Source organism: Rhinolophus sinicus, chromosome 1 (genome assembly GCF_057876585.1).
Source record: "Rhinolophus sinicus isolate RSI-liver-muscle chromosome 1, RSI-T2T, whole genome shotgun sequence".
Classification (NCBI taxonomy): Eukaryota; Metazoa; Chordata; class Mammalia; order Chiroptera; family Rhinolophidae; genus Rhinolophus; species Rhinolophus sinicus.
Window position 1 is genome coordinate 43,453,401 of NC_142501.1, and position 13,891 is coordinate 43,467,291.

Below are 13,891 nucleotides of genomic sequence, written 5' to 3' on the forward strand. Positions count from 1 at the left end.
AGTTAGTTCTGTTCTAGTCATAATGAACTGGAGGTGCTGATAAGACACCTAGGAGATGTTCTGAGAGCATTTCCAAATGTTGAACCTCCATAGCCTAAAAGAAAGATCAGAAATGGTGAGAGAGAGAGAGAGAGAGAGAGAGAGAGAGAGAGAGAGAGAGAGAGAAATCATTTTCACTTGTCAGTTATATTTGAGCAAAGTATGCATTTTTTTCCTCTAAGACTGTGATGAGCCATTCAGGTACCATCTTGAGACTTTTGTCATACTCGTGTAACATTTGTGCTCTCTTATTTAAAATGTGTGTATTACTGATTTTACTATACATTTGGATTGTCTGTCTTGCCAAAATAGATGCCTCCTCTTTGCTCCTCTTTGCCCACCTTTATCAACATCATTAAACTGCGCTCTAGACTATCAGCTCCTTGATGATGGAATTAATTAGTTCCTTCATGTATTTCACAAATTTGCCAAGCACTGTGCAGGTAGTTACTGGGAACATAGTTATGATCAAAACACACATATTCTTTACCCTCACAGAATTCCAGCGTTGTAGAAGAGAAAGTTTTACATCTATTATGTATTTAATATTTTATTGCTGATGTATTATTTAATACTACTTACTACTAATTAATAAGCATATAATTATTATAGCACTTTCGAAAAAAGTACACAGTGTTATGAAAGATTTTAAAAGGTAGGCATTACTGAGATGGGAAAGGTTGGTGGAGTCATCTCTGAAAAACTGACTGGCTGATTTGTATCATTTTGTGTCTTTCAAACATCTAACAGTATCTGGCACATGATAAATAAATGTTTACTGTGTGAACTGTAGATTAGGGTGAGTTATTTTATAACAATCTTTACACACAGAATTATAAAGAACACACTCACTTCCTTCTTTGAATATTCTAGTTAGGAAGGTTGAAATTACTCCTAATTTTAAAACTATTTTTTTTTTTTGGTGGAATATTGTCCTGGTTTACTATCTTTGTATGTATTTATTCTACACAGGAAATAGTTCCTTAAAATGAAGAAATATCACACTTATATAAGCCCCATCCTTCCCAATAGATACTATATTAGCCGCTCCCCCCCCCCCCAAGCATATCTTGGAAAATAATATTTTCTTAAAAAGAAGCATGTTGTTTTTTCATTGGGATTTTCTTCTCATTTGTGTTGAAAGTAATGAGGCGAATTAATTGTTACACCTGTAGCTCATTGTGATATATATGTATTTTTTCTTCTCTGTAAGAATTGATAACTGGCACAGAAATGACGAGCTCTAGGCCATTGAGGATCAGGCAGCCGTCAACTGAGTTGAAAGGTTTTAAAAAAAAAAAAAAGATGATTTATTTGATTTGTTAAAACCGGTTATAGAAAAAACACATACATGTTATAATCTTTTGTCCAGAATGTAAATTAAGCTCTTAACGGCATATTTTCTTATCTACAAAGTTTCTCATTTATTATGGGAAGTTCTGTAGATTTTAGTGTTTTGGGAAACAATCTGTTCCTATTCTGTTAATTGAATGAAGGGCTTATCAATAAGCAAACGATTTGTGGCACATGGATGCAAGCTAGCTATTAATGTAGCAGATAATAATAATGGAACTTCTATGTCTGCCTTTTGCTGGATTTATGATGAGGAGCAATGCTGATGATTAAAGGAGCCAGAGTCTGGATACTAGTCGTAAAATCAGATTAGTCTTTTTACCCCAGGCCAATCACTTAACCTCGCTAAGCCTTCTTAGACATAAGAGGTGAATGATAGGACCTACCTCAGAGGACTGTAAAGTAAAAAATTTTATCTAAAATCAAATGAGATAAGGTGCTTTGGTTAAATGGGAAGATCCTATAGTGATGCAACATGAGTGTTGTTATTGCTTTGTTGGCTTTTTTGTTTAACTTACTAGCTCTGGATTGTGGTATGTCTGTTATTCACTCTGTTATTCGAAAATGTGCTTTGTAGCAAACAGTGTCTCCCTAGGAATTAATTTCAATGTTAGCACTTTCTTTTCTCTCTTTAAACAACTGCTATGTTATCTCTAATAGACTGTAATTCTGTAGCTCTATGTAGATCCCTAGGTGTTTAACAATACCATATTTATAATGACCTAAAATTAAAGGATCTGCCTGAATCTTGGAGATGGAATTTCTATAGGACACAGAGTAAATGTCCAGATAGAGAAAAGTCCTTTGGTTAAGGTTCACTACAAATTTGACAGACCTCTTTATAAAAATTTGATAATGCTGAAGATTTTTATACCCAGGGTACCAAATTTCGTGTGTGTGTGTGTGTGTGTGTGTGTGTGTGTGTGTGTGTGTGAAGGAAATACTGAACTCTGTTAATTCTTTTTCTACAGTGCCTCCAAAGCCATTACATCTGCAAAATTCACCTTTGTCCAGTATACACCAAACCCCCAGGCATAAAGCTTTATCTAGTGCAGCACCAAGGATGGAGGAAGTTAAACCTGTCTCAAAAGAAAAATCCAGTAAAGTATCAGATCTCATCAGTCGCTTTGAAGGAGGCAGGTAAGAGCTAATTTACAATGGGAGAAGGCAAGGGGGAGATGAAAGCTGGTTTTTGAAAAAGATGATGGAGTTAATACGTTTTCTAAATCAAAAATAGATCTTCTGCTATTAGGTTTGGTAGGCCTTTAGAAAAGTGATTTTTAAAAAATATTTAATCTTACCCTAATATGAACTGTCACTTACTGTACATTACCTATGTGTAGCTTCTTCATTGTATGCTATATAGAGCTGTAGATATGCTCTCTCTTACTTCCCCTGTATCTGTGTATGTCACTCTGTGTTACTCTTTGTGGGTCACTGTTGGTTGCTGGGTATCTGGGTTGTCTGTTTCTCACTTACAATGGAGCCTGTCCAGTGAGCCTGTCCCATCCCAGAATTCTGACCCACTTTATTTAATGTAGGTCTTCTATATCCATTCAATCCCTATTTCCCCTCTCCCCACACCCCTGTACTAGGTGTTGTGAAGAGATGTTGACAATAGTAAAAATCATGCTAAAATTCAGTCTTACATTTATTAGATACAGTTATATATTCTAGATGAGTGAAATACTGTATATTTCTCACTTAAAGATAAAAATAAACTCGCATAAGTTGCTTTCCTACTTACGTGACCCTCAATTGTTTTTTCTTAGAATTCCCATCACTGACAAACAGAATTTGAAAAAAAAATTTATCAGAAGCATTTAATTTTTATATGTCACCAAAAGTCTGTATATAATTAAACAGAACTGTATATATAACTTTGCTTTCATCCTTGAAGACACATGTTTCCATTCTGGTAATATTTGGGAGTGGTCTCCGTTGGGTGATTTTATTATTTATTTGCAGGATTTATTGTTATTTATGTAATGAATCATAGCTTCAAGATGCTTTCAAAATCTTCTGGAAATTGTGCCCAATGAGAAAACTCGTGTCCCTCATTTAAAATGAGACTACATTTAGGAGCAAGTTCTGGAGAAAATTAGTTCAGAAGCCTGTCTTCATTCCCAGTCAACTGCGGGAACTTGAATCGTGACTATTTAAACTTCAGCATCTCCCCCTCTGAGAAGGATTTTTAATACCTTTGCTCTATAAAGTATAGTCATCTTTTCTAGCATATTTAACTCCACTTAAAAATGTTTTGTTTCTCCGGGCAAGTTGATTTAATTGCACAGAGTGACCACTCACATTTGCAGGGTTCCAGGGCCATGTCCAGTGACTGCATTAATTTGAGGAGTCACTGGATCCCTGACCCCTATTTATAGTGCATGCCAGAGCCTGAATCCCCTGGATGGGGCAGTATTCCAAAGGCTCAGTCCTCTGAACCTCACAAATTTGGTAACCCACTCTTTGCATTCCCCTCCCTACATGAAAGGCACACAGTTTTCCCACTTATTAATACCAGTTTTCTTGTACTCTTTCAGACTTCACAGATTCAAAGTCATATTTTGATGCAAAGCTTGAAGGCTGGGTTCTAAGGATCAGTGTGCTATAACTTAGGACCTTTAAAGCAAACTTGCTTTAAGTGAAGCTAGGGTATATCAAGTGAGCATTTCGGCAAATCTAGAGAAAGGCCGTTACTTGTGGCAGACTCCACTGCCAATACAAAAGATAGTTACATGTTCTTAGTGAGGTGTTATCAGGAGGAACTGCACTAAAAGTGTCTGAAGGGGTTAGTGTTGCATGAGGTCTATAGGACTTGAATGGGAAGTTTGTATTTCCTGTGCCGTGATGTCCATGCAGTGTAGCTCTTGAGTTTTATCCCAGTTATTGCAGCTTAAACCAGCACTTTGTAGAACAGAGGGAGATTTGGCAGGTTCTGAGTTACTACAGTAAACTGACAAGAAGAACTAATGTCTGTTACAGTGGGGTCACAGAAGACCACGCCTCAGTACTACAACCTTATCCACATATTATGCTATTGCTCTTTGCAATAATCTAAATAACTCTGCTTTATTAAGATGATTGACTTAGAGGATGGATTTGGAGCAAATTAATTTAATATATATTTTTTTATCATGGTCTTTCTTTCTTTCTTTCTTTCTTTCTTTCTTTCTTTCTTTCTTTCTTTCTTTCCTTCTTTCTTTCTTTCTTTTTTTTGAGAGTAAGAGAAACTAGTCTTTTTAACCTATGAAAGACTTCAAGAATTTAGGAAGAAATAACATTTTCCCACAAAACTGAACGTTGGATTTTCCCAAAGACACTGCCAGGCCAACTGTTTTGCTCCATTGCAGCAGGAATCTCATACCTACTGGTTCAACCATTACTTTTACTAACCTTCCTTCCCTACCTCATCCCCCACACATATGCCCTGGATTTCACTTATTACAGAAAATTCCCACCTCTCATCCAAAACAGTCCTTTCCAAAAATCCTAAGCAAGCCCAAAGTTTGGTACAGAGAGTTTCCTGGGGGTCATTGCACTGGGTGGCTGGACATTGATGGCCAGGAAAAGGAGGACGGTGTGACTCAGACCTCAAAGGACTGCTCGGGATATTATTAGGCCAAGGGTGTACTCTCCTAGACGGCACATGTCAATGGTGGAGTGTGTCACATTCATTTCTTTTGACAACCTTAAACTTTTATGTAGATGACATTTTCCCCTACTGGTTTTTTCCTTCCCTTCCTATGGCACTAAACTACACCATGTCCCTTCTTTCTTGCCATCTGTTGCTATTCTCTGTTCCATTCTCCAGTCCAGCTCAGCAGTGTCTGGGAGGGTGGGTGAAGGAAGAATGTAACCCACATCCCAGCGTTATCCATGGCCTTTGCTGCTGCGCCCTGCCCCCACCTCCCTCTGCCCTGTGACCTCCACTTGCAATGGGGACGATGTGAGCCCTGCACTTTCTTCTCATGTTTGTATGCAGCCGACTCACCTGCTCCTCACTCCATCCTTCATGGTCCAGTATATTATAATGTGCAGTTAAGACCAGGGGATTTAGCATCAGATTTCATGGTTTCAGAACTTGGGCTTTGTCATTTGTGAGCCATGTGACATTGGCCACGTTATGTAAGTTTCTAAGCCTCGATTTATGGGATCCCAATTTTGGAATTATTATGAGGATGAAACAAGATAATTAGTATGAAGGACTTAGTATAGGTTCTGGCACTTAATATATGTTAGCTGCTAATATTGAATTAGTGCCATGATCATCATCCAAATCACAGTTATTTATTACTCATTGAATATTTATTGAGCACTTTCCATATGGCGAGTGCTATGCCAAGAAGTGGGGACAACGCAGAGAACAAGACAGGCACATTCTGCTCCCGCACAGAGTATTAGTCTATATTTATCTTTTCTCCTCATTAGGTCATAGGAATCTCTCCAAGACTGCAGCCCAGAGTTTGATGTTTTTCCTCCCTGGAATCCTAGATTAAAATGCTGTACAAATATTTCCACAGGAACATTATAATATATTGGCAGTTAGGTTCCATCGTACTACTCTGGTTCTATCTAATGTCAAGTAATAATAAGGGCTTTTAAGAAAACAAAAATAAAATGTGTAGTCAGTGGGGGAGTGTGCTGTAACAGACTAATCCAGGAAAGCTTCTTTGAGGTGACCTCTGAGCAGAAAGCTGAATGCTAGGAAAGGAGCAAGCCACACTAATGTCTTGGAAAAGGGTGTCGTAGGCAGAGGGAACAGCTGCTCAGAGGTGCATGCATTTGCTTATTGGGAGTGGGGGTCAGCGAGGAGACAGTGACGGCAAGAGCACGTGACTGAGGAGGAATGGAATTTAATGAGGCCGGGCTGGTAGAGTATATAGAAGCTCGGAGGCCATGGTCAGGATGCCAGGTTTACCTGGATGTGTGCGGGAAAGCCCTCACAGGGCTTGATCCCTGTGGCTGGCGTAGACTAGATTGGAGGGGATCCGGAGTGGAAGCAGAGAGGTTGGTGAGGAGGCTGTGGCAGCATGTGTAAGAAAGTTTTTGAGAATATGTGTTCCTCTTTCCAAACAAAAATGACTTTTGGTTTCTAACCTGTTTATGAATTGAGGGCTGACTATATTTAGTTTTAAAATGTTAAGAAAATGAAAATCCTGGGTAAAGATGGTTTTATTAAATACAAAGATTTCTCATATCTAAGTCGATACTAACAATTAATAAATAGCCCAAGGAAATGTTTCATCATACAGGTAAAGCTCAGGCTTATCATCTTTATTGAAATGTTTGTTTAAGTGTGGTTAGCATCCTGTGAGACAGAACTGCGCTGGAATATTCTTATCTATGTTGCTAAAAGCATCAGAGGTGAAAAAAGGGCTTCAGTAAATATCCCTTTTGTGCTGAAATAAACTTGTTTTTATTCTAGAATTTGTCCATGCCAATGTTTTCACACCTCCTTTGTGTTTTATCTTTTAGTACATTATCAAATTATGGTGATTTGAAGAAAGATTCTGCTATGAACCTAAATGCTCCTAGAACCCCAGGAAGGCATGGACTGACAACCACACCTCAGCAAAGACTCCTCTCCCAGAACCCACCACAGAAGCAGGAAAATGATCCAGAGCCAACTCAGGGTGTACAGACTTGTGTGGCTAACGGTGTAGTGGCAGCACAAAACCAGATGGAATGTGAGGAGGATAAAGCAGCCCCTCTTAGCCCAGATACTCCTATTCAAACTTCAGAACCCTTGCTCGATTTGAACTTAGTGAATGGAGAAAGAGATGAAAATACCATGGGCCCTGTGTCACCCACAAAAAATGACTGTGTTGGGAATGCTTCTGACAGTCGCTGCAGGACTCCAAGTGTAGGCCCAGTCCTCCTCCTGGAAGAAGAAAGCGCAGACACAGAAGCCAAGGTACAAGAAAGGGAAAATGGAGAGAGCCCTCTGGAATTGGAACAGCTGGACCAGCACCAAGAGATGAAGGTAAAGCATGAGACTAGCTCATAAGTAGGAGGAAGCACTGACCATTCCACTACAGTTTTTTGTTTGTTTGTTTTTGTTTATTTTTGTATTTGTTTTTGTGAGCAGTCATCAGATTTATAAAAAGATGCAACAAATTTTAAAGTGATACAAAAATACTAGTTCCAAAACAACATCCAAAAGTGAGTGTCTTTAACCATACTCAGCTCATCACAGAGCAAATGGGTGAGTGGAATAATAATTCACCCTATAGCATGTTTCATAAACTGGCAACAGAGAAAGTTGGGTGAAGGAAAGCAGAGAAATTTTGTCTTTTAAGAATTAGAATCGCGGGTCTCCATAGTCATCTGGCATCGGCTCCATGTTGTACCTATGGTTAGAAACGTACATGGTGGGAACTGCAGGGATCGTCCTGATGCTTCGTTTAAGGTCCTGGTCAACTGTGGCCACAATGTAACACTTGCGCTGAGTTACTGTCTGTCCTAAGCAGTCGCCTCCATGGTAATCATTAAATCTTGGATTCTTGGCAATCCTTAGAGCCACTCAATACGTTTGTCCCAATTTCTCAATTTCAGCCATTACACAGTCAGTTATAAAGGGATACACGTGGCATACAGACAGTCCATCATTGACTGCACCAAGTCTAGTTTGAATTTAATGGAAACCTTGATAAAGCTGGTATCAACCAGGATGTGCCAAGGTGGGTCGCGCTGTGTGTTATACTGGAAGAATAAGCAGGAAAGATGTTGGGGGACTTCTCCTCCCTGGAGTACACTGGGATCTTTCTTTTCTTTTCTTTTTAGGTTTTAACCTGTCCTTTTCTTTAAGCCTCTGATCTCTGAGACTAAGCATTCGCTTCATGGTCATATACTTGTTTTCTTTTGCTTCCTGGTGTTCACACCACTTGTCTTGTTTCCTCCGGAATCCCACTACAGTTTTAAAACTCTATTTCATAGCACGGTGAAATGAATGAGTCAGATCACCCCTACCACCAGTTGAACAATTTTTAAGCTTCAGCTGCTAATGGGTGTTTCCCCTACTCCGTGAGGAGATATTTCACTTTTTCTCTGCATAGTCATTTCTGTTGACCTATTATGATTTCAAGTGTCGGAACAGTGTGAAGACTTTGATATAGGAAAACCACAAACATTTTATTTACATAGGAAGAAAATGTTCGTTGTTGCTCTAGGTATTAGGGCTGCATCCCTAATATTTATGGGCTAAGCAAGAGGAAATTGTATAATCTTTGTTTTTCTGAGATTTCTAATCTAGTAAAAGAAATAGACCTGGAAGATTAATTTGTGCTAGCGAATGTTTCTTGAAAGGACATGAATATGGAAGTACTTAGAAATTATTCAGCAGATATCTATTACACTTCTTGGCTTCTAAATTAAAAAAAAAATTCCAATGAATACACAATTTTATAATTAAAAGACTCTTTGAAAATCACCTTAGTTTATCAATTAATCTATAGAAGCAAAAACAGTCCCAGAAAAACTGGTGTGATCACAATCAGAGCCTGACTCCCATGCCAGTATTGTGTCCCTAATGCAGGAAGTCACAAACATGAATGCCTAAATGTGGGAAATGTCAATGAATACAGCAGCCATGAGTACTACAGTAGAGAGAGGTGAGACTGGGGCAAACTAAAAGTTCAAATCCTTTCTGAAAAGGGCGGTAATTCCATGAACCACCTGAGTGGCATTTCTGCTCACATGCTAACAAAGTTCTGATTTCCCAGTGAAATGTGGTTATACTTTATCTGTGTTACTGCAGAAACTTTGATACCATTCCAGTGACAAGACCATTGCATCTGTGTTCTTTATTCATGTCAGTGTAGTGCTTTGGAAATATTAATAAATATGACTTTTACAAAGTACTTGGAATTTCTTGGATCAAAGGTGTGGTGTAAGCATCATTGTAGAGTTCCCTGGAATAGATAGTTGTTTGTCTCTGAAGACAAGAAAAAAGTTTCCATTACTTAATCTCTCTTATCAATTATAAATAATAATCTATGTAGGAGAGTTTAGAATTGAAAATTTGATTATTATAGAAAATTTTGCAAGTGACAAATCCAAGTCCTAAATTTGTGTGTGGTTTTTTTTTTTTTTATGGTGCTCTGTTTTAACTGACATGGCAGAAAATCAAAAGAACTGTTACTAAAATATTAGAGTAAAAAGTGATTGAACTTGAAAGTAATATCCACTTTATGATACATTTTTTACTGACACTGAAAAAAAAAAATTCCACATAGACAAAGAGCCAATGGTTCATTTTCTTGAGGTTAGTAAATTAATTTTAAATGCTGACGTTCAAGCAGGGAGTTCCCTGGAATAGATAGTTGTAAGGAAGTGGGTGAGAGAAAGTATGTCAAACTTGTTAACATCTGAAATAACAAAAAAAAACAAAAAACAGGACATTGCAAAGTGAATCTCAAAACAGCTTGATAGAGTGTTAAGTTTTAGTGTCCCTCTGCTTGAACCATGGAGAACTGAAGAGAAGATTAGAACCAAGAAACTCAAGACGCTTACTTAATATCTGTCCTTTTACCTTTGGGAGGATGCCACCAGCAAGTATTTATAAAACAGTAAGAGCTGTTTTTATCAAGGGAAATATTTTAGTTGGGGAAGATGCCTGTGGTTGCTGGGTGCTATTTTTTCCCCTCAGTCATATAGTATTATGTATACATTTTTAGAGCTGAATCTTATTTGGTTTGGGAGACACTTAATAGGGCTTTCTCATTAAACTACTGAAACATATTCTAGTATAGCTGGCCTTTCTCCTAAATGAGAATTGAAGTACATGTTATATGTGGGAAGAAAAAATGTTTTTCTCTGCAGAGCTGTTAATCCACGTACTACATGTCCCATCTAAAAAGGAGTGTCAGGATTTAATTTCTACGTGGTGACAATATGTTGTTCCCCTTTGTTGCTTTGATGTTTGTTCTTTGCCTTTCCTTGTTCCAAAATGCAAACAAAGATGTTAGAGTTAAGGGGGTAAATTTTATGTTATGTACATTTTACCATAATTTAAGAATAAAAACATTAAAAAAAATTAATGCTACGTAATATACTGAAGTAAACAATTGGAACCAGGAAATCTCAATGCTGCTTTTGACTTGTCCACTAAATAGCAGTATGACCTTGAACAGGTCAATTAAATTCTTTGTGCCTTTAGTTAAAGGATATAAACTGAGTATAATCTTAAGGCCCTTTTCAGTGATAATATAATGATTCTATGCTGTTATATGTAGGTAGATTCCTTTGCTAGCTTAGCCCTTCAGATTGTCGGATGCTTTTTAAACTAATGTATTCAACTTCTAAGACATAATGGAATATTTGAGTTTCACTATGCAGACAATTGAAAAAAAATTACTTCAATCATTATATAACTCAATAAAGAAATTTACATCAGAATAGTTTTAAATAAGTTTCATTTTAACCAGAATTAAATTTAAATGGATGTTTCCTAAATGCCCACCAGGAGTGGGAGAATGATGGGTTGGGGGATGTAAGGTAGGAGTAGAACAGAGTGGCAAAGATGGTTCAGGAAGTAGATACATATTAAAATATATCTTGAACAATTATTTTTAGTAATTGAGAACAAACTTAAGAATAGTCTCAGCTTGTGTAACTGTTTCACTGATTATCCGATGTAGTTTGATCAAGAATCTCTTTCAACGATGAGTACTGTTATTTTTACCACGTAAAAGGTAAAGAATACCTAGCTCGTTGAAACTATTATTGTCTCTACTATACTTTAGTGATGCTACACTTTTCTAATGTTTAAACATTTTACAGCACCTAGAATCTACCCAGAAACCTCAAAATAAGCAAATTAAAAAAACAACAACAAAAAAAAACAACACCTCAGAACCAAAGGAAAATGAACACTTTGTGATGCCTTTATCCCTCACCACCCAAGGTGTGAACAGCATCTTTAAATTAAAGTTAATCACGTATTAGAGCAGATTAAAGGATTGAAATCTACTAAAGGAGACATGTTGCTGTAAGGAAACATGTTAAAACCTGTAAGTTCCAGGGAGGGTGGAGGCAAAGGACTGTCTTCTGAGGGTGCACACATGTGCCTGGCCCGCATCCATACTTGGGGATGTGGGGAAGGGTGTTGTAATAGCATAGAACTCCTGCTTGGCATGATAAATTGGATTATCATAAATAGTTTAAACTATATTAGGAGACTTGGGTAAATGGGTCAGTACATTTTAGAATGAATTTCATTAACCGTGGTCTCCCTTTCTCAGATTTGTAGGCTTTATAGGTGGTAAACTTTAGTAGAAATGCACTAATATGGAATGCTGCATTCATAGATTGTGCCAGTTTTCATGAGCCTTTTAATGTCTAGTATATATTTTAGTGGGTTGTATTGGTAGGTTTTTCTGAGATTTCGTATTTTCCTCTATATTTCATACAACAATCCAAATATAAATGTGTGTAGATGTGAGCTTTTTAAGACTAAAGTTTATGTAAATAACAAATATCTGTTATTGGCAATATAAGCTCAGAGTAGCAATGTATTAAAACTCTAATAATAGCAGTTTTATTAAGGCAATAACAGAAACAGATTTTTGTATCAGAGTAATTTTATTATGTAGAGTTAAAATACCCACTGGGATGATTTCATACCTGATAAAATATAATACCAAAATAGATTTAGATATTTTCCTCAGTGTAAGAAATCTCCCCAAAGTCTCTGATTTCTTGCCATTTTTTCTTTCTTCACACCCCCCAGGAAGGTATTGAATTTTTACAAATAAATTAACTGTGTATAAGCAAGATTTCCCCACCCCCCTTTTTTTTAATTCAAGTCCCCCGTCCAAAACTTTTTTAAAATATAAATTGCCCTAGGATCTTTGGCTTTTACTTTCATGTCAGAGACTTTTTCCTAAACCTATATCCGTAATTATGCTGAGTGAACTACATTGTACTCAGTTCATTGCCTACAGGAAAAGGGATTTAGTTGTATTGTCAGGCTTTGACTTCATGACTAGAAGTAACCTAGTACCAGGCCAGATTCTGGACGACACGTGCTGGGCAACACTCTTGCATTTCATCCCAATCTTCTGCTATTTGTCTTCTTTCTCCTTTTTCTTCCACATTTTTTGGGGGAATCATTATTGAATGCAGTGGCAGATGGACTGTCTCTCAGTGAAATCAAAGGCATGTGGCGAGCTGTTTTCAGTACTGCCATGCCACCGCTCTAATGCAGCCTGTCTTGGTCTCTCTGGTCCAGGGGTTGCTTTCTGCCTCAGCCCGGCATTCTAGGGTTCTCTTGGGGGTGTCTTGTTTTTGAATCGTTGTTCGCTGTTCTTCCTTGTAGGTGGGGAGTGAGGTCAGGAACGACCTATGTCACCATACTGATTACATCACTCCCTCGAAACAGATTTTTTTAAAAGTTTCTCATTTTACCTAAAATGAAATTATATAATAAAGTGGGGGATAGATGAAGAAGGAGGTGTCTACAAAGTAGAGATTTATAGAAGCATTTTCTTTTTAACTAAAATGTTTATTTGCTGGTTATTTCTGGTTTTTAAATTACCATTTTATTTATTATATAAGGCTTGAGGGTTTATAACTTTTGAACATAGTCAAATAAAAATTAAAAAGATAATCATCTCCTAGGGAAAAATATGACAGAGAATCAAATTCAGATACAAATCGTGACTAGAAAACCAGTGCTATAATCCAAGTTCACTTACTTTTCCTCTTTTTCTGTCACATTCCCCTCACTAAGTTTAATTATAATTCTTAAAATGATTGATTCATTTGAAAGGCTATAATGGGAGGTATCAATTTTTTCTGGGAGTTAAAACAATGCTTACCTTGGTTATCCGTGTCTTATGATGGGCAACAAGTTCTTCTTTATTTTTTGTAAAGCTTTAAATTTCTTGCTGTTCACTTTTTGAAAACTAAGGACAACTGTTGAGGTCTTCTCAGGTTTGACAACAAATAGTAAGTTACTGCTTAGCGTGTCTTCTCTTGCCAACCCAGCTTTAATTCCAAGAAAGTGAAAAGTCAGAACAGCAAAGAAATTATCCAGCTTTGTTACCAATGTTAGGGTTCTTGGCTCCCCCAAGATAGAAATCGAGAGGAAACCGCAGAAAGATTTTCCAGACAAATTTTATCAAGCTTATGCTCAAGCACAAGGGAGGCAGCAGAGAGGAAAGGAAGGAGCTGACGGGGGCCGGCTCTGCTGAGCTGCTTTTATAAGCTGGGGACGAAAGAAAAGACGGGCTTTTTGAAAGTGGCTGCTTCCTTTACCGCCGTGGAGCCTGGTAACTGCGTTCGCACCTGCGCTACCTGAGCAAATGGAGGACCGCTCATTATCGCCACCCCAGGACGGTCTCATAGAGGTCAAATCTTGATAAATGGATATGCGGAATACTGGTTCCTTGTGTAGACGTAACCGGTTAGAAGTGAGATAATAATCAGCCACTTCTGCACTTTTGTGTAGAGGCTGATGGGGTGGGGGTCAGCTCATCCCGCGTTGACTCCTGGC

General features: G+C 37.7%; 1 protein-coding gene and 1 pseudogene across 5 annotated transcripts in view; one reads left to right on the plus strand and one right to left on the minus strand.

Annotated features, from left to right (window-relative positions):
• The window catches only part of FGD4 (FYVE, RhoGEF and PH domain containing 4), a 183,534-nt gene that overhangs the window by 133,243 nt on the left and 36,400 nt on the right, over positions 1-13,891 (plus strand). For all 5 annotated transcript variants that reach the window (XM_019736660.3, XM_074325842.2, XM_019736677.3 and 2 more), the window contains exons 3-4: positions 2,364-2,532; positions 6,871-7,378. In XM_019736660.3, coding sequence (XP_019592219.3) covers positions 2,364-2,532; positions 6,871-7,378 — 677 coding nt within the window. The remainder of the gene's footprint in view (positions 1-2,363; positions 2,533-6,870; positions 7,379-13,891) is intronic.
• On the minus strand, positions 7,697-8,236 carry LOC109449948 (rRNA-processing protein FCF1 homolog pseudogene; annotated as a pseudogene).